The 25,210-nt window shown below is 48.8% G+C and overlaps 4 protein-coding genes across 7 annotated transcripts in view; 1 reads left to right on the forward strand and 3 right to left on the reverse strand.

Moving 5' to 3' along the window:
- Positions 1-515, reverse strand: part of LOC120821954 (dickkopf-related protein 2) — a 2,223-nt gene extending 1,708 nt beyond the window's left edge. Inside the window, exons 1-2 of the mRNA XM_040181112.2 lie at positions 314-515; positions 1-24 (exon numbers count right to left, since the gene is read on the reverse strand). The exon at positions 1-24 is cut by the window's left edge and continues 149 nt beyond it. Coding sequence (XP_040037046.2) covers positions 1-19 — 19 coding nt within the window. The 5' untranslated portion in view covers positions 20-24; positions 314-515. The remainder of the gene's footprint in view (positions 25-313) is intronic.
- Positions 516-2,487: 1,972 nt separating this feature from the next.
- On the forward strand, positions 2,488-6,405 carry LOC120821952 (calcium uniporter regulatory subunit MCUb, mitochondrial). Of its 3 annotated transcripts, none has more exons than XM_078105962.1 (10): positions 2,488-2,575; positions 2,716-2,988; positions 3,324-3,495; positions 4,045-4,212; positions 4,650-4,754; positions 4,851-5,008; positions 5,073-5,179; positions 5,279-5,375; positions 5,975-6,091; positions 6,228-6,405. In XM_078105962.1, exons 2-10 carry the CDS (start codon positions 2,923-2,925, stop codon positions 6,303-6,305), a joined length of 1,068 nt encoding a protein of 355 aa, XP_077962088.1. In that variant the 5' UTR covers positions 2,488-2,575; positions 2,716-2,922; the 3' UTR covers positions 6,306-6,405. The 3 variants fall into 3 exon arrangements, with proteins under 3 accessions (XP_077962088.1, XP_077962089.1, XP_077962090.1); XM_078105963.1 differs by having other exon boundaries at positions 3,411-3,495; XM_078105964.1 differs by lacking the exon at positions 4,045-4,212 and having other exon boundaries at positions 2,529-2,988; positions 3,411-3,495.
- A 123-nt stretch (positions 6,406-6,528) lies between these two features.
- cfi (complement factor I) lies at positions 6,529-13,002 on the reverse strand. The gene is made up of 16 exons (XM_040181101.2): positions 12,701-13,002; positions 12,211-12,362; positions 11,798-11,951; positions 11,650-11,713; positions 11,388-11,553; positions 11,108-11,310; positions 10,643-10,744; positions 10,441-10,560; positions 10,250-10,279; positions 10,137-10,157; positions 9,176-9,318; positions 8,935-9,038; positions 8,576-8,680; positions 8,334-8,506; positions 7,790-8,040; positions 6,529-6,866 (listed from the first exon to the last, which is right to left on the reverse strand). The coding sequence occupies exons 1-16, from the start codon at positions 12,758-12,760 to the stop codon at positions 6,798-6,800; spliced, it is 1,917 nt and encodes a 638-aa protein (XP_040037035.2). The 5' UTR covers positions 12,761-13,002; the 3' UTR covers positions 6,529-6,797.
- Positions 13,003-14,935: 1,933 nt separating this feature from the next.
- ttc39b (tetratricopeptide repeat domain 39B) lies at positions 14,936-24,976 on the reverse strand. 2 transcript variants are annotated; one of them, XM_078105959.1, is made up of 15 exons: positions 24,718-24,947; positions 22,853-23,380; positions 20,529-20,563; positions 20,225-20,329; positions 19,663-19,794; positions 19,499-19,569; positions 19,362-19,429; positions 19,006-19,070; positions 17,945-18,050; positions 17,606-17,671; positions 17,246-17,524; positions 17,032-17,143; positions 16,689-16,806; positions 16,492-16,608; positions 14,936-16,318 (listed from the first exon to the last, which is right to left on the reverse strand). In XM_078105959.1, the coding sequence occupies exons 2-15, from the start codon at positions 22,916-22,918 to the stop codon at positions 16,222-16,224; spliced, it is 1,437 nt and encodes a 478-aa protein (XP_077962085.1). In that variant the 5' UTR covers positions 22,919-23,380; positions 24,718-24,947; the 3' UTR covers positions 14,936-16,221. The 2 variants fall into 2 exon arrangements, with proteins under 2 accessions (XP_077962085.1, XP_077962086.1); XM_078105960.1 differs by lacking the exon at positions 22,853-23,380 and having other exon boundaries at positions 24,718-24,976.
- Positions 24,977-25,210: the final 234 nt, after the last annotated feature.

Below are 25,210 nucleotides of genomic sequence, written 5' to 3' on the forward strand. Positions count from 1 at the left end.
GCACCAGGTGACGAGTCATGACCGCTGGAGGGAAACGAGGTATAAGTACACCGGAAACTGGCAGAGTATCACTCCTAAGTAGTTTATAGACTTTTACAATGAAAGAACGTCTCATTTACAGCTCAACGTACTTCACATAAACGTGCTGCGTGTCACTGAAGACACATTGAGACGTTAGTCTGGAGAACATCTGAACACACGATCAGACAAACATCACGAACCTGTTCTGTGATTCTCAAGTCTCGGACGCTTTTATTTTGAAGGGCTGCAGACACTGATTTGTACAGAAAAGGTTACAAAATAAATGGTTCACCTTTAGTCCTGGTTGCAGGTGAGTCCGGGTCGGACCCGGCTCCCCTCTCCCCGGTGCACGCGGCCCGCGGTGTTTCCGCTACTTCCGGTGACTCTCAGGTGCGCAGGAGAAGAGAAACGCGCCGCTCGTGAGGCGTCGGGGATCACAGGTGAGCTGGACACCGGACCTCGGTCCGCTTTATAGGCTGCCCTGCTTCTGCTGCGCGCGCACCGGGTCCAACCCGCGCGCCATCGATACCCCCCGCGCGCCCCCGCGCCCCCACCTGCAGCCATCGATACACGCAGAGAGGAAGAGAAGATACACCACCAGTATACAACTTTAGAAGTATTACGTAGATTAAGTAGAACTACCACCTAAAGAAAACAGGAGAGATGAGCAGTACAAAAACACATTATACTCACATATTGTAACTAATGCAGCAGAGTACATCATTTATTACTGTGTATCAATTCACAGCAGGAGGAAACATTATACTTCTTTCTTTTTGTTCTAGTATTTAACAACAGCCAATACAATATTGTGTGTATGAAACTCTCCAAAATAAACTATATAAAGTATTATGTACCTCTGAGATAGTACACTATGAAGAACAGTATTTAAGTGTATCTTGACAGCAGTATGTGTTACATGTTGGAAGTATAAATACAATGACATTAAAGTATTGTAACTCTGTTAAAATGCATCAACATGAATCATGGACGTCACAGAGAGGCATTGTGGGTAATGAGCTCATTGCCTTCTGGTTCCCTGATGAACATTTAAAACGGAAAGAAACTAAAAGTCTGAAATGAAAAGTTCACTCGGAGTTTAAATGATCACAAAGTGAGTTTAGATGAAGAGAAGCTGAGACTTAAACAGGGTGACAGCGCCCCCCCGCGGTCACATGCTGAGCTGCAGCCAAGGGGCGGCGACACGCGGAGCAATGCATGCTGGGACTCCGAGTCTTTGTGGTTAATCCCTGCACGGACTGAACCGCTGACGTCGTGAGGTTGTTAACCGACATACTTCAGTGAAAGTACTAATACTACAAACATACTACAGTGTAAACATACTCTGAGGCAAAGAAAACGTATAGAAATAAAAGCTCTGTGTCTGCATTTACTATATAATACCTACAGTACAACAGGACCATGTATGGTACAAGGACATCATTTGTTTTCTTTAAATTATGACGCGTGAACGAATCAGCGCTTGTTAGCAGTGTGTTGTTGTTTTTTCTTCAGATGTGGGAAATAATATTTGGTTGTTGGATCCAGAATTATTGTAAAACAAAGTCTTAATCTATCTATCTATCATATATCTATCTATCTATCTATCATATATCAATCTATCTATCTATCATATATCTATCTATCTATCATATATCTATCTATCTATCTATCATATATCTATCTATCATATATCTATCTATCTATCTATCAATCAATCTATCTATCTATCATATATCTATCAATCTATCTATCTATCATATATCTATCTATCTATCTATCTATCATATATCTATCTATCTATCTATCATATATCTATCTATCTATCTATCTATCATATATCTATCTATCTATCTATCATATATCTATATATCTATCTATCTATCATATATCTATCTATCTATCTATCATATATCTATCTATCATATATCTATCTATCTATCTATCATATATCTATCTATCTATCTATCATATATCTATCTATCATATATCTATCATATATCTATCTATCTATCTATCATATATCTATCTATCTACCTATCATATATCTATCTATCATATATCTATCATATATCTATCTATCTATCTATCATATATCTATCTATCTATCATATATCTATGTATCTATCATATATCTATCTATCTATCATATATCTATCTATCTATCTATCATATATCTATGTATCTATCATATATCTATCTATCTATCTATCATATATCTATCTATCTATCTATCATATATCTATCTATCTATCATATATCTATCTATCTATCTATCATATATCTATCTATCTATCTATCTATCTATCTATCTATCATATATCTATCTATCTATCTATCTATCTATCATATATCTATCTATCATATATCTATATATCTCAGCGACATCTTCTTTAGCCACGCCCTCTCCTCTTGGTTCCTCAGAGGGTGGTGATGGTGACATCATAGCGACGCCTTCTTTAGCCACGCCCCTTTGTGAACTTTTCGGGGCGTAACAGATTCTATTTAGCACAGAAGCAAAACGTGAGTTGAAGCTTCATGAGAGGAACGTGAGGTAAAAGGTTCATTGTCTTATTTCTGCTGTCAAATGACGTTGGAAGCATTTTATTTCCAAGAAGAATAGAAAAGGACGTCGCTGGTCGGGTTCCACGTCTTTTCTTTGTCTTTGAACCGTTCTGACTTGTTGATGAGCAGGACTTCCTGCCGCTGAGCTGAAGTGTGATCCGTGAGCCAGCGGAGGGTTAACTTCCCCTCCTCCACGAAAACCTGTTTCCTCTCAGACGTTCTGCCCCGAGGCGTCGTGGGCTTTTGCTCCGCCTCTGAAAAGAAGCTTCTGGATCGTCTGGATCTTTTGGATCTTCTGGATCTTTTGGATCTTCTGGATCTGGGTCGGTCCCCACCATGCTGGTCTCCGGCCTCCTCTGCAGGGTCAGTCTCTGTAGACCTGCAGGACTCCGGATCCTCACCGTGAGTTCAACTTGTTTCAACATCTGCTGCGTTTCAGAGGCTGGAGACATTTTAACCCTCGGCTCCTTTAGTCGCTTCAAAGTTCTGTTAATGTGTCAATAAATCAACAGTAAAAGAATAAAAACATTCAACCAATTCATACAACCGTGTCAGGAAGTACTGCTGACTGTGTACTTTTACTACTAATAGAATGCTCCTGTGCAGTACTCTATACTACAGTACAAGTTCTACCAGTAAAAGTACTGCTAGTAGAGTTATACTGCTAATAGTACTGCTTCTGCTGGTGGGGACAAACCGTCAGTTTAAGGGACACGTTTGTTGGAACAAGTCTCCAGGTGCAGAATGCAAGTCAATGGCAGGTCTCTGGGACAGAAGGGCGTTGGCTCTGGTTCTGGTGGAATGAACGTCTGTTCCTCTCCCAGAGCGGGCCGCTGTGTTCTGCTCCGCTGTGGTCGGGTTCTGTGGGTTCCAGGCTGAGCACGCAGCCCAGATCCAAAGGTCCTGCAGGTACTTAAACACTGTGAAGCTCCTCCTCTAGACGAGAACCGCACCTGCAAACTAAACACACACATGCTAATATACGCCACCGCAGCATGCTAACACTCGCTAGCGTAAACCTAAAGAACAGCTGGAGCTGACGGGCACTTTGGGTCATAAAGTATTTAACTGTATTCATTTGTAAATTAAAATGAAGGACCATCAATGTGGACCCAATAATACAAATGAAGAGGCTTATGGGACCAGAGTCCAGACGGCAGGTGGGTAAGGGGACGGAACCGGGCCGGATTAACGGGGTCCGACCGGAGGGGGAGGAGACCAGGTGACAGGTGAGACTGAGCGGGGGGCGGGGCAACGTTCAAAAGTGGTGGGAAAATCCTACGAAGGAACGAAGGGATGTTGGAAGGAGACGTGATGAATGAAATAAAACACATGAACTTACACACAAACAAGGAAAACAAGGAAAAGATCGAAAGATGAGGTCAGAGAAATGGATAAAAAAATCACCGATGTCCCTCCTCCTCCTCCCTCCTCCCCCCTCCCTCCTTCCTCTTTCAGGTGCTTTGGTCCGTTACAGCCTGGGCCGTCCCGTCCTCTCTGTGCGGCTTCCTGCCGGCGAGCAGAGTCGTTTCACGCTGACGCCCATGTTGACCACAGTCGGCGACCTGCTGGCTGAGATCAGCGCCAAGGACCCGACGGTGCACAGCGCCGCCCTGCTCAACGGAGGTACGACCCAAAGCTGCACCCGGACCCCACCGGGTCGTCTGCCCGAGTAGATCGCTACTGTCCAACGTCCTCGCTTTGCAAAACCCTCCCACGTCCCCAAAATATGTTCATGCTATATTTGTAAAAATAGAAAGTCTCACTTTGCAAAATACAGTTTTTTCCGAAATGTTGTCATTTCAAGAATTATTTTTCCCCAAAAAGAGAAAAAAAAAATATGACAATAAAAAATAAATAATAATAACAAATAAAATAAAGAATAAAATAAAATAAGCGAAGGTATGAACTTGTGTTTGTCACAAAAATAAATTAAAGTAATCAATTCTTTTTTGAATTTTTTTTTAAGAAATCCCCAAAAACGTAAAATAAAAATATAATTTCTACCAAAATGTTTATTACTGTTTGTTGATGTTTATTTTTTTTCAATCCCTTTTCTTCAGCTGGACAGAGAATATCTTCATGCACCTTCATGGAAACGGTTCTAAGTGAAGATTTCCAGCTGCTCATCAACGGCTTCGCGCACAGCGTTCACTCGCTGGGACAAGGTGCGTATGAGCGACGTTAGCCTAGCTTAGCATGAACGCCGCAAGCCCCTGGTTTCTCTGAGGAATCTTTCAGGAGAATATATTGATTCCCGCCAGGTCTGTCTCACGAGCGCGTGCTGGGCCTGGAGGACATGAAGTACGTGGTCCGCCTGCTCCACTCGGCCGTGACTCGTCCTCAGCAGCAGCGCGTCAAACACGCCGAGCTGCTGCTGAGACAAGAGACGCTCAGAGAGCAGCTGCAGCCGCTCGACACGGTACGACCGCCGGTCAACACACGAGTCGACCTGCTCTGCCTTCATAACGCCTCTCTACTCATAGGCGCGAGAGAAGATGGCGCAGGAGGCGGAGCATAGAGCATCACTACTGGGCTGGGCGGGGCTTTCGTACCTGTCCCTGCAGGGAGGCTTCCTGGGTTACCTCACCTGGTAATGGACACGCACACGAACCACAGACGACATCACACCCAGGTGTCCTCTCTAAGTGTGTGTGTGTGTGTGTGTGTGTGTGTGTGTGTGTGTCGACAGGTACGTGTTTGCGTGGGACGTCATGGAACCGGTCACCTTCTTCATCAGCTGCACCACCAGCATGTTCTTCTTCGCCTACTACATCCTCACCAAACAGGTGGGAACCCAGAGAGGTCCCCTCTTTGTCCTCTGTCCCACGCAGTCAAAGGTCCCCTCTTTGTCCTCTGTCCCACGCAGTCAAAGGTCCCCTCTTTGTCCTCTGTCCCACGCAGTCAAAGGTCCCCTCTTTGTCCTCTGTCCCCACGCAGTCAAAGGTCCCCTCTTTGTCTTCTGTCCCACACAGTCAAAGGTCCCCTCTTTGTCCTCTGTCCCACGCAGTCAAAGGTCCCCTCTTTGTCCTCTGTCCCCACGCAGTCAAAGGTCCCCTCTTTGTCTTCTGTCCCACACAGTCAAAGGTCCCCTCTTTGTCCTCTGTCCCACGCAGTCAAAGGTCCCCTCTTTGTCCTCTGTCCCACGCAGTCAAAGGTCCCCTCTTTGTCCTCTGTCCCCCAAGAGGTCGCAGCACGCTAAGAGAATCCATCAACTCTTCATTTTGTTAAGGAGTGTTTTGTGTGACTGAGGGTCGTCATGACGACACATGAGTCAATGCTGCATTTTCTGATTATATATTGCTGTGTGTGTGTGTGTGTGTGTGTGTGTGTGTGTGTGTGCGTGTGTGTGTGTGTGTGTGTGTGTGTGTGTGTGTGTGTGTTGCAGGATTTAATTTATCCAAATGCGCGGGATCGTCAGTTCCTCCATTTCTTCCATGAAAAAGCATCAAGACAGAAGTTCGACACTCAAAAATACAACGAGCTCAAAGAGGAGCTAGCGAAGGTGATGGACACACACACACACACAGACACACACACACACACTCACACACACACACACACACACACAGGACATGCTGGCACAGTAACTTGTCAGTAGACCATCAGACCTCTGAATGTGTGACACCGTGTGGTTGCAGCTGGACGCAGAGCTCAGCGGTTTGAGGAGCTCCATCCGGCTGCAGGCGGGTCGGCCTCGACCCCCCAGAGACACCTGAACCGCCACTTTGTCCTTTCTGCAACATTGAATGACACTCTTATCCGTTTTGTTTTGGAAAGATTCTTTTAATCTCTTTTTATTAAATGTAAAGGATTTAAGGCGTCGTTTCACTCTCTTGTATTTCATGAGATGCATTTCTAGGTCAAACTCGCTCTGCCGTCCTCTTCCCCGTCACTAAACTAATGTCACACGTGTGCGTCATAGAGACAGTAAAGTCATTCTATTGGACAAAGGGGTCTTTATTGTGATGCTTTGACATTTATCTATTAATCTGCCAACAGCTGTTTGTATTAATTGTCACTCATGTTGAATCAGCCACAGTCAGCTGTTGGTCTGCAGGGCAGCTGAGAACAACTTAGTGGCTTAATACAAGAACGATGTTACAGCAAACACAACGGTACAACATCCACGTTACATCACATCACAGGTTATTCAGCCGACGCTTTGATCCAAAGCCACATTGCTCTTTCTTTTTTACATTGTTGCCTCATCAGGAGTTGAACTTGGTGACGGCGGGCCACCCTGTGTGGTACCGGATCCACTCAAAGTAATGAGCCACCTGCCAGAGGGGAGGAGTTATATTAATACATGTAAATATCATTAAGTTACATTTACATCACTAAATGAGCATCATGTTGTGTTGACGAAGACTTGAAACTAGAGACTGAGACCATAAACTCATGTTTACAACGTTTACTGAGGGAATAAATCAAGAGAGAAGTAGAGTCATTTCCTCATAGACGTCTATGGGAGCAGAGGAGTCGCCCCCTGCTGGTCACTACAGAGAAGTAGAGTCATTTCCTCATAGACGTCTATGGGAGCAGAGGAGTCGCCCCCTGCTGGTCACTACACAGAAGTAGAGTCATTTCCTCATAGACGTCTATGGGAGCAGAGGAGTCGCCCCCTGCTGGTCACTACAGAGAAGTAGAGTCATTTCCTCATAGACGTCTATGGGAGCAGAGGAGTCGCCCCCTGCTGGTCACTACAGAGAAGTAGAGTCATTTCCTTATAGACGTCTATGGGAGCAGAGGAGTCGCCCCCTGCTGGTCACTACAGAGAAGTAGAGTCATTTCCTCATAGACGTCTATGGGAGCAGAGGAGTCGCCCCCTGCTGGTCACTACAGAGAAGTAGAGTCATTTCCTCATAGACGTCTATGGGAGCAGAGGAGTCGCCCCCTGCTGGTCACTACAGAGAAGTAGAGTCATTTCCTCATAGACGTCTATGGGAGCAGAGGAGTCGCCCCCTGCTGGTCACTACAGAGAAGTAGAGTCATTTCCTCATAGACGTCTATGGGAGCAGAGGAGTCGCCCCCTGCTGGTCACTACAGAGAAGTAGAGTCATTTCCTCATAGACGTCTATGGGAGCAGAGGAGTCGCCCCCTGCTGGTCACTACAGAGAAGTAGTGATGTTCATGGTGAAAGAGCGTAGTAACAAGCACATGTCCTGTGTTAGCATGACACATGTATGTATCATGTGTGTACCTGTGTGTAGACTCCGGGGAATCCCGGCTCAGCACACTTCCTCCCCCAGCTGACGATGCCCCACAGGTAGGAAACTCCCAGCTCGTCCTCGCAGACCAGCGGGCCGCCGCTGTCGCCCTGACAGGAGTCCACGCCGCCCTCCACGGCGCCCGCGCACATCATGCCGGGCCGGAAGCGATCGTTGTAGAATCTCTGGCAGTCGGCGATGAGGGAAACGTTGGCCCACAGCAGCACTTTGGCCCCTCTGCCCTCTGTGGACGAGGTCATGCACATCTAAACCCGGACCGTGACCCTCTCCAGCTCACAGGGGACACAACGGAGGTCAAGAGCTCGTTGTTCAACGGGTTCCATCTCACCGCATGAACATGTTGATATGAATACATGAATATTCAAATACAGCCGAGTTAATCTAGAATGATCATTTTACATATTTACATTATTTTCTAAGCTACGCTTCAATTATTCTGTGTGGAAAGTATCGGATTGTCCTGCGTCCTCCTCCCTTCACGCCAACGCTAGACCTGCGGCCGGTGGAGGAACGCACCTGCGGTCCGACCCCACCCGGAGATGCTGCAGGTGTGGTTGGGCTGGAAGAGCTGCGTGGACCAGGGGACGCAGACGGCGCTGATGGCCGGGTTGTCCTCCAGGCATTTCTCCTCGAAGGGAAGCTTCTTCAGCTTCAGCAGAGCGATGTCGTTCTCGTAGTTGGCACCGTACCTGCGGTTGTACAACGAATGATTTCTCCCGTTCCACGTTGGATTAAGTCACGTGACTCTGGGTAAATACTTTGGGTGGATGAGAATCTCTTGGACAGGAACGATGTCAGTCGTGCTCTGAGCTTGAATCTTCCTCCAGAGGGAAAACTTCACCATGAACGCAGACGGGTTCGGCCTGAGAGACAAGAGAGTACTAGTACAACGCCACTAGTACTTTCAGTACTGCCGTGTTTTTCTGAGATACAACAATTTTGCTTTTGTGAAATGCAGCAGCACCCGATTTGGGACGTTTACCCTCCGAGTTGGTACAATATTTACCTCTGAGGTGTAGAAGTACAATGGTTACCTCTGAGGAGTAGTACATGTACACACAGACCTCTGCGAGTACTGATTCTACTGCCCCATCATTTACTCGATGAGCGGTCCCACCTGACGCAGTGAGCCGCCGTGATTACCCAGCATCCTCCGATGTAGGCGCCGCCGCAGTCCACCTTCTTGTTCTCCACCACAGCGACCTGCCACTGGATCTGAGTCTGCGTCAAACACCTTACGGATCAGAACTACGTCACACGTCCCTTTGGATCAGAGGGGCTGCTGGGTAATGACGCAGAGGTAACATCACACGAGACGAGCGTCAACGGATGACGGAACGAGGGCGTCGCTGACTGACCGGGTTCGCCGGGACGCCGCCCACCACTCGCTTGACGCGGCCCCTGTTCGCGCGGCCCTCGACCTCCACGTTGTCCACCGTGGTGGCGTTGGGGATCCCGCAGTACAACCTGGACTCCAGATGCGCCCGACCGGCCCTCGTTTCTGGACACACGCGCATCAAGGGGGGAGGTTCACGTGGGGCTCCGTGAGGTCAGGGCCACTTCTCTTCTAGTTGGGGAAAGGCGACTCGGGGACCTGAAGGTTTGACCCCCACAGCCCCCCTACAGGCCCCACAGCCCCCCCACAGGCCCCACAGCCTCCCACAGGCCCCCTACAGGCCCCACAGCCTCCCACAGGCCCCCTACAGGCCCCATAGCCCCCCTACAGGCCCCACAGCCCCCCACAGCCCCCATAGGCGCCCACACCCCCCCTACAGGCCCCCACAGCCCCCACAGCCCCCCTACAGGCCCCACAGCCCCCCTACAGGCCCCACAGCCCCCCACAGGCCCCCCACAGGCCCCACAGCCTCCCACAGGCCCCCTACATGCCCCACAGCCTCCCACAGGCCCCCTACAGGCCCCATAGCCCCCCTACAGGCCCCACAGCCCCCCACAGCCCCCATAGGCGCCCACACCCCCCCTACAGGCCCCCACAGCCCCCACAGGCCCCCTCATAGGCCCCCCACAAGCCCCATAGGCCCCCCCATAGGCCCCCACAACCCACCACAGGCCCCGCAGCCCCCACATAGACCCCCCCAGGCCCCCACAGGCCCCACAGACCCCCCATAGGCCCCCACAGGCCCCACAGCCCCCCTACAGTCCCCCCACAGGCCCCCACAGGCCCCACAGCCCCCCACAGGCCCCTGAGCCACAGCTGGCAGCACGTGTTCCTTAATCAGCCTCCACCACCAAACACGAGATCACGAGTCGGTGCAGAGAAGCCAAACAAATGAAAAAGAATACAACGTTTGTGCCACATACCGTCTTTGGGGGAAGTGTACTCTGAAAGAAAACAAGAAAACAGAAACAAATAAACGATAAACACAATAACAACAACAAAACAAGAGTTTGCCTCCGTCACAGGTGAACTTTACCTGAGTTAGTGGGCAGCAGCTTCGTTGGCTCTGTGGAGAATGTGAACATCGTACGATCACTAAAAGCACTCGGATGACCGAACACACGCGGGTTCAAGGTCAATAGGTCAATAAGGACAATAATCAGTTACGTCATGAAAGGTCTCAGTTTTTCTTTTGGGGTCAAACGGATCCCAGAAGGTGACGCTCACCGATGGCGGCGTGTTTCGTTGCTTCGTCCTCGCCGTCCAGACAGTCGATCTGCTCGTCGCCGAGCGCCTCCCGATGCACGCACGCGCCCGTCTTACAGCGGAAGCCGGCGCCCCTGCACTCTGCCAACGCCACACACACAGGTGAGGTCACGAAAGACGACACGCGGCGTCACCAAATCGCCCTCTCGGTTGGTCTCTTTACTTTTGCAGCACATCTCGTCGCTGCCGTCGCCGCAGTCGTCGACTCCGTCGCAGGTCCGGTTCGCGGAGACGCACTTCGTGTTGGCGCACGTGAAGCCGCACTCTGAAGCAACAAAGAATTCTTAATGCTGGAAAAGTTTAAACAAGTCAGAGATATTCGGGCCGCCGGCCGAGGCCCCGACGACGTCACGTGGAGCGCGCTGTACTTTAGATAATGACATCATCACGGCGGCGGAGCTTCGGGGAGGACGTCTGGCTCGTTGGAACTTTGAGCCGCGAGAGGTCATTTACAATAAATAAAGAAAATGTTTTTCATTTTCAATTTTGAAAAGTTTGAAATTAATATAAAGAAATGTCAAACGGGGCCAATGATCGTATTGATTACTCACATCTCATCTTGTTAGTTAGTGTGGACCTTTGCTTTGCACACAGTGAAGGATGGAGGAGAATGAGTGAAGAAGCTGACCGTTGGCGGCTTCGGGGGCCTGATAACAGGTTGCCGTGGCGACCTCCTGATTGCCGATGTCCACCTTGTCGTAGATGACGCACTCGGCGAGGGACGCCTCGTAGCCCTGGCAGCGGAGGCTGACGCAGCGCTTGGGTGACTCTGTGTTGCCGCCGGCGGTCGTCAGGGAGCCGTAGGGCGTGGAGTCGGCCGCCAGCGCGCCGCTGCAAGCAGACACAGAAGGTCACCGGGAGGTCGGAGGTCGTGGAGCGCGTGTTCCTGCCCTGCGCTGCCCGCTCACAGTGGAGTCCCCCCGGCCTTGCACGCCACGTTAGCAGCTGCGATGTTCCAAAGGCGTTGGCACACCAGCAGCTCCTCCCCGCCTCCAGGGCTCCTGGCGTCGGGGAGGAAGATCTTCACAGCTGCCGTGTCGGAGAGTATGGTGCTGTTGAACTTGGGCTGATCCTCTGTGGGGACGGAGGGATGGAGACACACATGGACCATAAGTGGGGGTGTCGTGTCCAACATACTGTGGAGCTCTGGGTGCGTCAGTGGGAGCGAACCTTTGCAATTCTCCCCAAAGTGGGACATTCTGGATCTCTTTGTTTGACAGGACACAGCCATCACCTGGAAGACAGACCAGCGGCGCGAGCGTGAACAGGTCGGCCTACTGAAATCAGCCAGGTCATTGAGGGCAATGAGTCTGGTTACCTGGCAGTAGGAGCGGTACGTTCGGTGGTCCAGCCCGCAGACCGGTCGAGCCCCCTCCGACGGACAAAGGTATGGTGGTTTACAGGAGCAATGTCCTTCAATGCACCGCTCCCACGGAGGACAAAACACCAGGTCACACGACCCCCGAGTGAGCCTGGTGTTTTGTTGGGAGAGATTCGTCCCACAGTGAGCTGAGGAACTCGCTGTTCTCTTTAATGTCAGGTTGGTTTTGCTTTGCTTCCTTTGTGAAGAACCTTCCAAGTAGCACTTGGAACTCACAAAGAAGTAACTGAGTAAAGTAGCTTTGCAGCAGACCTGTGACTCAATCATAAATAATGCACAAACGCAAAAAGGGAAGTACAAACATCTCAACAACCAAAAGCAGAAGTGCATCCAATCAAAAGAACACTGACTTCTTTATCAGACACTCGCGTGGACCCAGAAACTCGTCTTCCTCGGGTGAATCGGGGCTGGTGGACGGAGCGGTTTGGTTCGTAGTCTCAGATGTCTCCGGGTTCCTCACTGGCTCCTTTGGTGTTGGATCCTTGTGATCCGGTGGATCCCGCTTGCAGGAGTTACAGAAAGATCAACAGGTCATCATGCAGTTAAAGTGCTACGCAGATGATACGCGTATTTACATCTCTGTGAGATGAAGAGTTCCTGTTGAATGCAGCAGTTGTTTTATCTTTGGGTAACTTGTGATGGGACAACTTACTGTGAGCATTAAATGACCTTTATCGTACGCTTAGTTAACATAATGTACCTCGATGCACCGAGATGTGGCAGTTGTTGTGAGTACAGCTGTACATGATACATCATCGTGCACATTATACACAGGAATATATAGTTAGAAATACTACATAATACTAATCAGTCACACAAAATCAGTATTCGTCGTCTCACCGTTTCAGAGCCATTGATCATGAGAAACGCCACGAAAACAGCAAATCCAACTGATCTCATCTCCACCTGGTTTCCTTCACACTTCAGCTCTTTACAACCAAATCTGCTTTTCCTGAACAAAATGTCGCTGCTGATGGACGAAAGAATAAATGACTCTGATTTTGCCTCTTGGCCAGTGAACAGCAGCAGATGAAAACGGAGAGCGATGTGATGTCTCGCCCGTCCACCGATGATGTCATCAATCAATCATTAGCTTGGCTGGTCAACGTGGACACAAACACTCTGGATGGATTCGGCAGACTGATTGTGTATATTACGCCACTGTGTGTATCAGGGCTTCTGGGTGAGGGGGGGGGTTGTTTGTGTGCATGGAGGAGAAGATCATAAGAACAAATATGTGGGCGGTGCAGTGACTCCGTACAGAAGGTGGAGGTCTCAATCTGATTATTTACAGGGGACATTTTGACAGGTCTTGGACAGGCAAGACTCAGAATGTCTCCTGGGACGTTCTCTGTGCAGGCCGGGACAAAGTAAGTGGATGCAAGTGCAAATAAGTTAATGTTCAACACTGTGTCAGTAAAAGGAAGGTGAAACAGTCGGACTTCTGGATTTGTGTGTGTGTACAAACATGAGGCAACCGCTCTGCTACACACACACACAGTCAATAAGAATAATCAATATGAGGTACAGCCTGAATCGTGTTTTGACCTGATTTATTTTTTTACCTGTTTTTTCACTCTTTTAAAAAAATCATTTTTGGACCTACTGTTGTTTTACTCATTAAAAACACACACACAGAATAACACAGAAGAAATTGTCTTGATACAAGTAGTCGGCTGGAGAAGTTTAATTCACGAGCGTCACGAAGCGCGGAAGGCAGGACTCAAACGCAGAGTTTTGGGAAACAACAAACAGACTTTAATGGTCAAAATTTCGAAATGAAAAAACGCCAAGGGGCAAAAACGCAGACGGGAACCAGGAACGAAATACAAACATGCAAACACCACATCCGACATTCAACAAGGGACAAGAGACACACGGCTTAAATACACTGGGGAGGTCCAGGTGATTGGACACAGGTGGAAACAATCAGACAATCACAGGGGAAGACACGACAAGGCAGGAAGTGAAGTTACCAGGGGCACAAGAGGCAGAAAACTACAAAATAAAACAGGAAACAAACCCAAACCGCGACAATGAGTTAAAATGTTAAAACCCCATTCAGCTGTGCTTTCATAAAAGATCATTTCATTCAAAAAACAATTAGTCTTCCATTTTTATTTTATTGCACCACGTGGATCCTCATCTTGAACTGAATATATTTGGTCATCGTGCTTCCTGCTGTGAAGCACATACAGTAACGTCCTTATACTGAATAACATGCATCAATATACGGTGAAACGTGTCCGAGCGCTTTAGAGTGTCGGATTATTCATTGTGACAGTAACAATATAATTCAATGTAAATACATTAGAATAAACTCGTTTGAAGTCTCCAAAGGGCTCTGGAATGAATAGCGTTGAATATTGTTGTGAAAATCCTCTAACTTGAACCACAAAGGCTTCTTCTGCTTGACCTCATTGGGGAATTTTGCTAGAAACCTTCATAAATGTTCCACCAGAAGCCCTTTCAGAAGGTTCTACCTAGAACCCCAACCCAAGGGGTCATACCTAGAACCACCTGTGAGAGGGCTCACCCAGAAATGAGACGTTCTACAGAGGATCCTTCAATTGTCAAATGGTTTCCCCAAATCCCTCTCAGGAGGTTTTATTATTTGTACCTTCTAAGGCTGCTAATGAGAACCCACTAGGACGTTCTACCAAGAACCATTTCAGGGTTTCACCTTAAACCCACTCAGGCAGGTTCTACCTGTTGAAGACAGTCCTTGGTGGACGTCCTATTCTCACTAAGAGTATTTCTTCAGGAGCAGATGGGTCTGGTAGAACCTGTTTGTGAGCGTTACTGACGATGCTCACATCGTAGCACACAACACGCCAGCAGACCCGATGTCCTCACACGCTACACGCCTGTAGCACAAGCCAGCCGACGGGGGCTTAATCCATTGTTGCGTCATCTTTAATATTCAATGAGTTCGAGAAGGAAAAGCCTTATTTCCACGTTTGACATGAACCCCGCTGGGCTTTTAGGTAAAGCTCCTATTGACGTTCAGACCACAGAAGCACAAGAACAAAAATACACAAGGATTAAAAAGCAAAGACAGCGAGACGCACACAGTTTGGTCTTCAGGTGGATACAATTGTTCTTCTTCTTTTATTCCTGTTGCAACCTTTTATTTATATATTTATAAAACTGGAATGGAATAAAAGTTCATATCGGAGGAAAGATGAGACGGAGAACATCGGGTACCTTTGGAGTTACATAGAAGTATTAAATAATCATGGTGTTCATATATTATACACATCATTTAAATAGCGTTAAACAACTCAAAGCCAAAGGAGGAAATAACAGGTATCTTTTTGTTTTTGGTGATTGCAGATTATGGATTTGTGCTTCTTTTTAAATGTTTAAGTACATAAATAGATACTCAATGAAGTGATGATTCTAATCTTCATCATTCACTTGGTATGATGGAACACTGCTGATTAAAAAAGCAGAAACAATCCAAATGCCTTCAAAAGGAAATGGAGTAAACGCCACGTTAATCTCGTCTGTGTCTCATTTCAAAGCTTCTTTGATTTGACTGTTTGTCCCCCTGAGAGGCAAAAAAACAAAAACATGAGCAAACAAAAGCGTTCAAAGCTTTAACACAACAGCATTTACACATTGGTATTAAGAGTAGTTTAACAGAGTAAACTGCTGTGTGAGTCTGTGTGGAATCTGGAGCCATCTAGTGGCCAAGCTGCAGATTGCAACCAGCTGACAGGAAGGAGCCTAAAGGCGTGTTGTTACTTTTTACCGCTGCTAGTTGTGCGCGCGTGCGTCTCTGGTTAGTGTGTATACTGCCCAATACGTGTACAATGCTGTGTGTGTGTGTGTGTGTGTGTGTGTGTGTAAGCCACTGTTGGTGAGAAGACTTTGAGTGCACGTTTGTGTGCGTCGTGCACATGAAGCATTGTTAGGAAATTAAAGAAGACATAGTAAAGACAATACAACGCATATATATGTGTATATGCTCTCAGGTTTAAGGAAAGAGTAGCATTTAGATATATACATACATATATACAATATACAGCTATATATACTGTATACATTATATATATATATATATATATAGCTATCTGTCAGGATTTATGATTCTATCCCTACTTTCTATACAAAGCACGTTGTTACAGGATTGTGAGCAGATTAAGGCCGTCATCAGTTTGCTAGTGAGTTCCTCGCTCACGTGTTCGCGTCTCTTCACTCACTACTGGTGAACTAGTGAACTGCAGCAGGTTTGAGAAGAGCTTAAATAATCTCGTCCGTCCACACACATTACACAAATAAATATAAAAGGACACGTGAGGTTGCAAGCGAGTCCTGGTGGACACGGAGCCCCGGGGAGTCCCGTGGTCCACATACTACGGGGTTCCCACGGGGGATCCTCTGAGGCTGCTGAGGGCGGCGTGGATGCGGAAGTGCAGCCTGCTCTCCATGGAGTAGTCCTTGTAGTTCGTCCTGAGGACACACAGATGTCTCAGATCACATTTCACGGCTCAGGCCAGCAGGAGCAGCTCTGCGCTGCAGAGGCGTCCACGCAGGTAAGAGGAACACATTGATGAAGGCGAGGCTGCATAGACATGGAGACAGTATGTCCACCGGCTACATCACCTCTCAAAGCGATGACCTACTTGGCGTTTTCGATGCACGTGGCGGCCTTGGCGAAGTCTCCCTGCAGTTTGTACAGCAGACCCAACTCGTAGAGCGTGAAGGGAATCAGGTAGTGATCGTAGCGGATACGAGTCTCACTGAAACACACACACAGGGTTCCTCACCTACCTCACGCCCTCAGAAGACCCCCCCCCCAGTGTGTCTGTGTGGGCGTTACCTGGACAGGACCTGCGTGAAGCACAGCTCGGCCTGCAGCAACCTGCCCAGGTGTTTCAGGCAGAGTCCCTTCAACATCTGGACCAGGCAGCTGTCGTCTGGATGAAACTCTGACGGGCCTGAACGAGACACCGACCTCACGTCAGCAACGCTTCGTCTTTCTTAATGTTTGGAGGTAAAAGGCCCCGGAAAGGAAAACCACGCCACCGAGTCGCTACCTGTGCCTTCTGTGTGCAGGGCTTTTATTTTGAAAGGCAGAGGATAGTCGGTAGGAGTGATAAAGTGTCAGAACCCAGAACCCGGTGGGACTCCTCACAAAGTATCAGCAACAAACCAGGACTCACTGGGGTCGCTGCGAAGCTGTTCCTCGGCCGTCTCTATGGTGACCAGCAGCGCCTCGGTGCTGTCGGCTCTCTTCCCCACGATGGAGAAACCGTTCCAGACGTACATCATCTCCTGAGGGGGACAACGTCTTCAGAGCGCCTTCAGCGACAGCCGATGGCCGTGAGCTCCACGTCGGGGACGCACGAGCCCTAAATGTGCGTGAATGTGTCTCACCAGGGCGGGGACGACCAGGAGGACGGGGACGGCGGCTTTGTAGCGCCTCGATTTCCTCACCGCAAACTTCTCCGTCGGGATGGACTTCCCCGCCAGGCGCTGCTTCAGCCCCTCCACCTGCCTGCACCACAGATGAAGCCTTTGTGTCGGACCCCGAACCACAAAACAGCCCCCCCCCCCCAAAAAAAATGTGTTGTAGAAGAGCAGCGTCAGAGCGCACAGGATGGAGCGCAGACTGTGACTGGAGGCTCCTTCTCTCAGCTGAGACAGACCGAAGCCCTGCAAACATGACGGACCGCGTCACGGACACACTCATAGTCTGCATGCAGCCCGCGGACCGGCGGGAGGCGGCGCGCTCACCCTGTTCCCTGAGAACCCGATGAACTCCAACAACCTCAGAACCCTCTGAGGGAGCAGCGACAACATCTGAGGGAGAGACAGAAGACGTGATGGAGCTAACGGGGGGTATTTATTTCTGTTGTCCACCAATACGCTGATGACAAACTCCACATGGCGGCACAAACCAATCAACGGCCGATGGGATCATCTGCAGCAAATCACTGTTACAAAATGTTACACAACATAAACACAAAGTAACCAACAGCTTAGAAGCTAAAAAACTGTCTCTGGATCAAATGTTTAATGTTACTTGTTTAAATTCCGCCGTCTGGGACTAAAACAAACCAGTGAACGTCTCACCAGGTTGAAGGATCCGATGCCCAGCTTGACTCCGCCCTCAAACTGTCTGAACGCATCTGATTGGCCGGCTAGATCCCGATTGACATTCAGCAAATTCTGACAATCCCTATTGGACGACAACAAGCAATCAGGAACCAATAGAATCATGATCGTGTTTATACTCTTAAGACTGGACCTTTAGTTTGAGGGGGGCTGGTAGGGGGCTGATAGGGGGGCTGATAGGGGGCTGGTAGGGGGCTGGTAGGGGGCTGATAGGGGGGCTGATAGGGGGCTGGTAGGGGGCTGATAGGGGGGCTGATAGGGGGCTGGTAGGGGGCTGGTAGGGGGCTGATAGGGGGGCTGATAGGGGGGCTGATATGGGGGCTGGTAGGGGTGCTGGTAGGGGTGCTGATAGGGGGCTGGTAGGGGGGCTGGTAGGGGGCAGATAGGGGGGGCTGATAGGGGGTCTGGTAGGGGGCTGATATGGGGGATGGTATGGGGGGCTGAAATGGGGGGCATATAGTGGGGCTGGTAAGGGGCTGATAGGGGGGGTTTGTAGGGGGGCTGGTAGGGGGCTCATAGGGGGCTGGTAGGGGGGCAGATATGGGGCTGATGGGGGGGCTGATAGGGGGGCAGATATGGGGCTGATGGGGGGGCTGATAGGGGAGGTTTGTAGGGGGGCTGGTAGGGGGCTGGTGGGGGGCTCATAGGGGGCTGGTAGGGGGGCTGGTAGGGGGGCTGATAGGGGGCTGATGGGAGGGTGGTAGGGGGGCTGGTAGGGGGGCTGGTAGGGGGGGCTGATATGGGGGGCTGGTAGGGGGGCTGGTAGGGGGGCTGGTAGGGGTGCTGATAGGGGGTCTGGTAGGGTGGGCTGGTAGGGGGCAGATAGGGGGGGCTGATAGGGGGTCATAGGGGTATATCTCATAACATCTGCCCTTTTGGGACACATGAACAAAAGCCACTGGAGCAGTTACAGAAATGTTTTCTATTAACGTGTCAAGTGTCGTATCAAAGAATCCGATGAAATAAAGTCTAAAAAATAAAACCTGGTGGTATTTTAAAGGTCAGAAGTAGTGACTCACTTGTAGATTTGGTAACTGGTTCTGATCTTTATGCCTCCTTTGATGAAACTGATCATGTTTTCGTCCTGGAAGAGACAGAGGATTCATTACGTTTAGCGTCATGATGTGTTATGGCCTCATTTTACATGCTGACTCGTCATATGAGAGGTTGTAGTTCCCATGTGACGTAAACGCAGTGTCACGGCCCTGAGGCGTGTTCTCACTGGTTGAGACCGATGACACATTATGTAAAATTTACTATTGATCCGCCTAAATGGCTGAAAGCTTTCTGTCACATAATGAATATAATACAATAATAATAACAGAAACATAATATAATAATACAATAATAACGTAAACAGGAAAACCGTCCTGACCTGCACAAAGGTCAGCGTTGCTTTCTGCAGCAGACACTCGGCGTAGCAGATCTCAGCGTGCATCTCCTCTGCAAACACACACATTTACACTTCCTGCAGACATCCAGCTGTCAATCAAACTGGGCGTGTTCCTCTACCTTCTTGCAGTTTGGACTGCTTGCTGATCAGACTGGACAGAGATCCCACCACCGAGTTCTTCTTCCTGAACCTGCAGAAACCCTTTGCTTAGACGCTTCCTCACCACATGCATTCTTATCCGTTGTGGTTGACCTGAGGGGGGCGCTGCAGGGCGACCACTCACCTCTGACAGGTCTGCAGCGCCTCCTTGATGGTCGACATGGCGGCCTGAATGTCTCTGTGCTCAAAGGTCATGGTGGCCTGCATCACCAGGATGCTGCTGTAGCCCAACGCATGGTACATGCTGTCCTTCCACCTGCACACACACGCACACGCACGCACACGCACACACACGCACACGCACACGCACACACACGCACACGCAGTATAAGACGCGTGAAAGTAATACAACATTAGCAATAGTACAATAGTAGCACCACTAGTGGAAGGATCCAGAAGAAGTTCCATTACAAGTAATCACAGTAGAAGACCTGCAGCAGTACTAGTAGTACCACCAATGGCAGTAGAATCCAGAGATGAAAGTAGTATCAGTACCAGAAGCAGTGAGTACAGACAGTAGTTTCAATAGACACAAGTATTAATATCAGCAGTATTTATACCAGCAGCAGTAACAGTAGTATTGAAAGTAAAAGGGTAACATCAGTACGACTCTACAGTACAAAATGTGATGAATACAAATACACTGCAGTGTGTCATACATGACACACGCATGTTGCCGTGGTTACCATGGTTTGAGGAGGTCTAGGGCTTCAGAGAACTTGTCGTTGAGGACCAGATTGAGAGCACACTGAGTCTCCTGGATGGCTGTGTGCAGGTCCATCTGAGACGCCCTGCAGACACACACACACACACACACACACACACACACACACACACACACACAGTCATTTCCTGTCTACCTCCAGTCTCTTTCACTTTCACTCACTTCCTGTGTTGGTTGGTGGATGAATATCTCCTGTGTGTGTGTGTATGTGTGTCTGTGTGTGTGTGTGTGTGTGTGTGTGTGTGTGTGTGTGTGTGTGTACTCACGCAGGTATTCTGTCGTATGCGTCCTCAAAGCAGTCCTAGAAAACACAGAAACAGTCAATTAGATTCCAGCACCAGACGCACGGAGGAAGAGAGGTTGTTCTAATGGAAAACCTCTTTTTGTATTTCATCATCACTGTTTATTTCAGTTATCTGGGTTTTCATTCATTTGTACTGTTATTTATTTTTATTAAACTCTCAAAAGGTTATATTTGAATTTTGCGAGTACTTCTTCATTTTTTGTTTTTATATATATTCATTTGTTAGAAAATGTATTTCCAGCGTTATTTCTAAAATATCTGCGTTTTATTGTTATATTAATTTTTTTATATTAATTTCTCAAAATAGCTTTTTTAGGCCTATTTCTAAGTTTTTTATCATTTATTATTTGTTTTAATTTATTTCTCAGGATATCGTTGTATTTTTCAGGGTAAATGTGATAAAAACGCCATGATTGATTCAGTGCACTCATATATATATATATATATATATATATATATACATCTATATGTATATATATCTATGTATGTATATATATATGTATATATATATAATTGATATATGAAGTCAAAGCTCTGCCAGAGGTTACAATGTTAACCTTAACACACACACACACAGTCTCTGCAGCCCCAGTAGCAGCTAATAATAGCAGCCCAGAGGCTTCTTACGTAATAGGGTGCAGCTGCAGCCACACACACACACACACACACACACATACACACACACACACACACACACACACACACACACACACACACACACACACAGTGTCTGTGCTGGCAGGCGTGTTTGCGCTCGCTGTGAGGAGCCTTTAACTGATCCTGGATCAGTCTCAACACGACCTCCCAGAGAAGAACCGTCAGCAGAGGCTGAGAGCTACTGGAGATGTCATGATGTTCTCCTCATGGCCTGAGGAGCAGAGGATCATGGGAGGTGTGAATCCAGACGCTCGTCCTCTCTTCACACTCTCGTACGGACACACGATCTCTCCAATTGTGTTGTTGTCAGTTTGTAACGCACACCAGCTCCCTGCTGTATGTGTGTGTGTGTGTGTGTGTGTGTGTGTGTGTGTGTGTGTGTGTGTGTGTGTGTGTGTATGTGTGTGTGTGTGTGTGTGTGTGTGTGTGTGTGCAGACGAATGCTGCAGAACCGGAAGCTCCAGAACATTAAATCCTGACACAATGGATTCTTAAAAACCGCAGCAGAAAGAACCAGCTACACACCGTGTGTGTAAGTGTGTGTGTTTGTGTTTGTGTGTGTTAGTGTGTTAGTGTGTTAGTGTGTGTGTGTGTGTGTTAGTGTGTTAGTGTGTGTGTGTGTTCCTGATGAAAACAGGAGATGTGGAAAAAGCCGGCGGCCGTATGTTGTTACACACGGGTGGACGTCACAGAGGCTTCTAATCAATTAGTGAAGACCTGCACACTGTGTCCCATCACCAGAGAGACACACAAGCCCTGTGGGAGGCTCCGGGTCGGCCAGAGCACCCGGAGGACCTCTGGAACCTCCACGGAGACCTGTGGCGCCCCGTCGGAGGGAGCAGAAGGGGACGTGGAACTGATTCGTTGACGCTGGTGACTGAAGCTGAAGCCCCAAACCCCCCAAACCCCTCAAACTTGGTCAATGACGTCTTGACTGAGTGCTGAAAGTGTCTAAACCTCCTAAAGAACCCAACCAGTCCCCATCAGAACCACAGAATGACCCGTGGACCTCCCTTACAGATACTGGCGCAGCAAACGACCTTCTATTCGAAGGAATCCAAAGCTTCTGGGTGAGCGTCAAGATCCTCAGAACCAACTTCAAAACCCATTGAACCTTCGTGGTGGTTCCGTCTCTCAGAGAAGAGCCGACACACTTTAGACCCTTGGAACCCACCGTGGTGCTGGAGATGAACAAAATCCCCAGACCAGAACCAATGCTCTTGAAGGTTTTTAAGGATGGTGTTTGGGTCACAAACGTTCTCATCTCACAGCTCGACAGTAACACGAGTGTCTGAGAACATGTTGATGATCAGAGGTCAGCCAGGCGGCGGCTTTGCGATACACAGACCAGATTTCCATAAAGTTGAGGTTGAGTCCTGACTATGCAAAGTTCAGCCACTGACACTGACGTGTTAAACTCCAGAGGAACCTCCATGAACGCAGATTACATTCTGAAACATTCAGCAAGCTGGAATCCCCTTGATGACCCTTTTGGGGACCCGTGGAACCCGTGGAACCCACTTTCTATCGCCTGGAACCACAGGATGAACCCAGTTGACCCAAACTCCCTGGACGACCCGTTGAACCTCCTCCAAGGAGCATCTCAACACCCGTCCCACATTCTCGTACCTTCTCAAAGATAACAAGAAGACGTCGTAACACTTCCAATAACACAATGTTCCCAGAGGTCCACATTCTGGCCACGGGTTCCTCGATGCCGGCCGACCTCTGACCCTGCAGAGGAAATGGGAGGCGACGGGAGTCTCGCCGCGGAGAGACGGACAGTGGTCTCCTTGTGTTTTCTTAGGAATCCCTTCTAGGTGTGATGCGGTTAGCTGCTTGTTAGCGAAGCTATGCAGCGTTGTGCAATGAGAGCTTTGCATTCTCATCTTGATGGATCGGCTCTGCGATGCTCGCCGGGTCGAAGCCGCCGCAGTGGACAGCAGAGACGTCCTGTTTGTCCTGTCCATCGTTGCCTAGCAACGAGCCCGGACCACAACCTTCCCTCTGTGTTTAGGCCTTTCGTGAACCACATTCCTGGCGGCTCGGCCCGAGTCAGCTGAGACTCCTCCGTGATGCGATGAGTTAGAGCCGAGGCCGACAGAGCATCGCCTGACGCCCGAATACCGGGACCCTGAACGCATCGTCCAGTGGCGTCTGCGTGAAAACAAAAAAAGGGCATTTTAACCCCATTAGAACCCCAAACAGATCTCAGGAACCCCTAAAAGCACATCGACACCCCTTCAAGTTCAACGAAGCCCTCGATGGAGCCACTAGACCTCCACAGGGAACTTCAGAGATCTGTGAGGGGCCCCTCATGGACGTCTAGAACCTCAGGAAAGACTCAGAGAGCCAGTTGAAATGCTCCTATAGAACAGATCCATGGAACCCATGAAGGACCACTTGAACCCCATTAGAATCTCCTAAGACACCTTCAGTTCCACAGAAACATCTAGATCATCTACATGATCTGCATAGAGCCTGGGAGAATCATCTTAAAATAACGCCCCCCTTGACTGGACTCACTAGAACCTCCTTAAGCTCCTAGGACCCAATAATGACGTCCCAAAACCTCCTAAATTACATATGAAGGGACCTTGATGACCTTTAAAAGCAGGAATTCTCTTCTAAAGGCTAAGGACAGATCCACAGAACCTCCAATGAACCGCTAGAACCTCTGATGGAGATCCGTGGAACTCTTCCTTCTGCTGACTAGAACCACTAATAGAACCCTCCTCTCTAGAACCCCCACTGAGAGTCCTTTGAGAACCCCAAAAGGACTCGTGCCGCTCCTCCAGCCGCTCCCAGTCTGAGCAGTGAGAACCCAGAGTGGAACATCTGGTTTAACTGGGAACGCTGCCGCCAGCATCCGCCCACTTAGACACAACACCTCCACCCGAGTCAGGCCAAGGTCCCTGGGACTAATGTGGACACAAGGAGGACCACCGGTTGCTAGACTGGGAGCGTCGCCATGGAGACGCTATCACACAATTACACAAGGTGATAAAATACACAACACTGATTTGAGGACTGTGGTCCTCAAAGTACTAATACCACAGTTTAGAAGTACGCATTGACTCCAAGATGTAAAAGTACAAGAGTATTATCAGCTGAAATGTACTCAAAGTAATACAGGACTCATTATGAAGTTCCACGGTGGTATAATCCTGTGCTTTGTATACTCTCTATATGTTGTAATGACACATTTAGAATGAATAAAGAAATGCATTGTGGGAGACGCGGTCCTTGTGACAGAGACCATCACGTGTCTTTTAAAGAGTCATTAAGTGAGACACTACGGAGGACAACGCGACGCGCGGTAGGAATACGCGTGTGTGTGTGTGTGTGTGTGTGTGTGTGTGTGTGTGTGTGTGTGTGTGTGTGTGTGTGTGTGTGTGTGTGTGTGTGTGAGTGAGTGAGTGTGTGTGTGTGTGTGTGTGAGAGTGTGTGTGTGTGTGTGTGTGTGTGTGTGTGTGTGTGTGTGTGCGTCGCACCTCCTCCTCTGCGGCTCCGCTGCCTACGTGGGCCATGTCCGCCCGGTGCCTGTCCTCCTTCGCGTCCGCAGGGTTCCTCCGGTCGTCTCTATCACGAGCACCGCGCGGCCATGTCTCACACGCACGCGTCCTCCCGGTTCTGATCCGTTACGGTGTCAATGCGCGTCCTTCTGTCCCTCCCGGTCTCTGTCTCTCCCTTTATGTCTCTCGCTCTCTGTCTCTATGTCTCTCTTTCTCAGCGGAACTGAAAACACACCTCCAGGTTTCCTGGTGCACGCCCCTAAAGAGAGAGAGAGAGAGAGAGAGACATAGAGAGAGAGACAGAGAGAGAGAGAGAGAGAGGGAGAGAGACAGAGGGAGAGAGACAGACATAGAGAGAGAGAGAGAGAGACGGATCGTGGTATTTTTTCCATATTATGTTTGTATCAGTTAAATGTATTAAATGGTACATTCATATTTTGAGTACACGTACTTTCTACTGCAGTACATCTCA

Source organism: Gasterosteus aculeatus, chromosome 7 (assembly GCF_964276395.1).
Source record: "Gasterosteus aculeatus chromosome 7, fGasAcu3.hap1.1, whole genome shotgun sequence".
NCBI lineage: Eukaryota > Metazoa > Chordata > Actinopteri > Perciformes > Gasterosteidae > Gasterosteus > Gasterosteus aculeatus.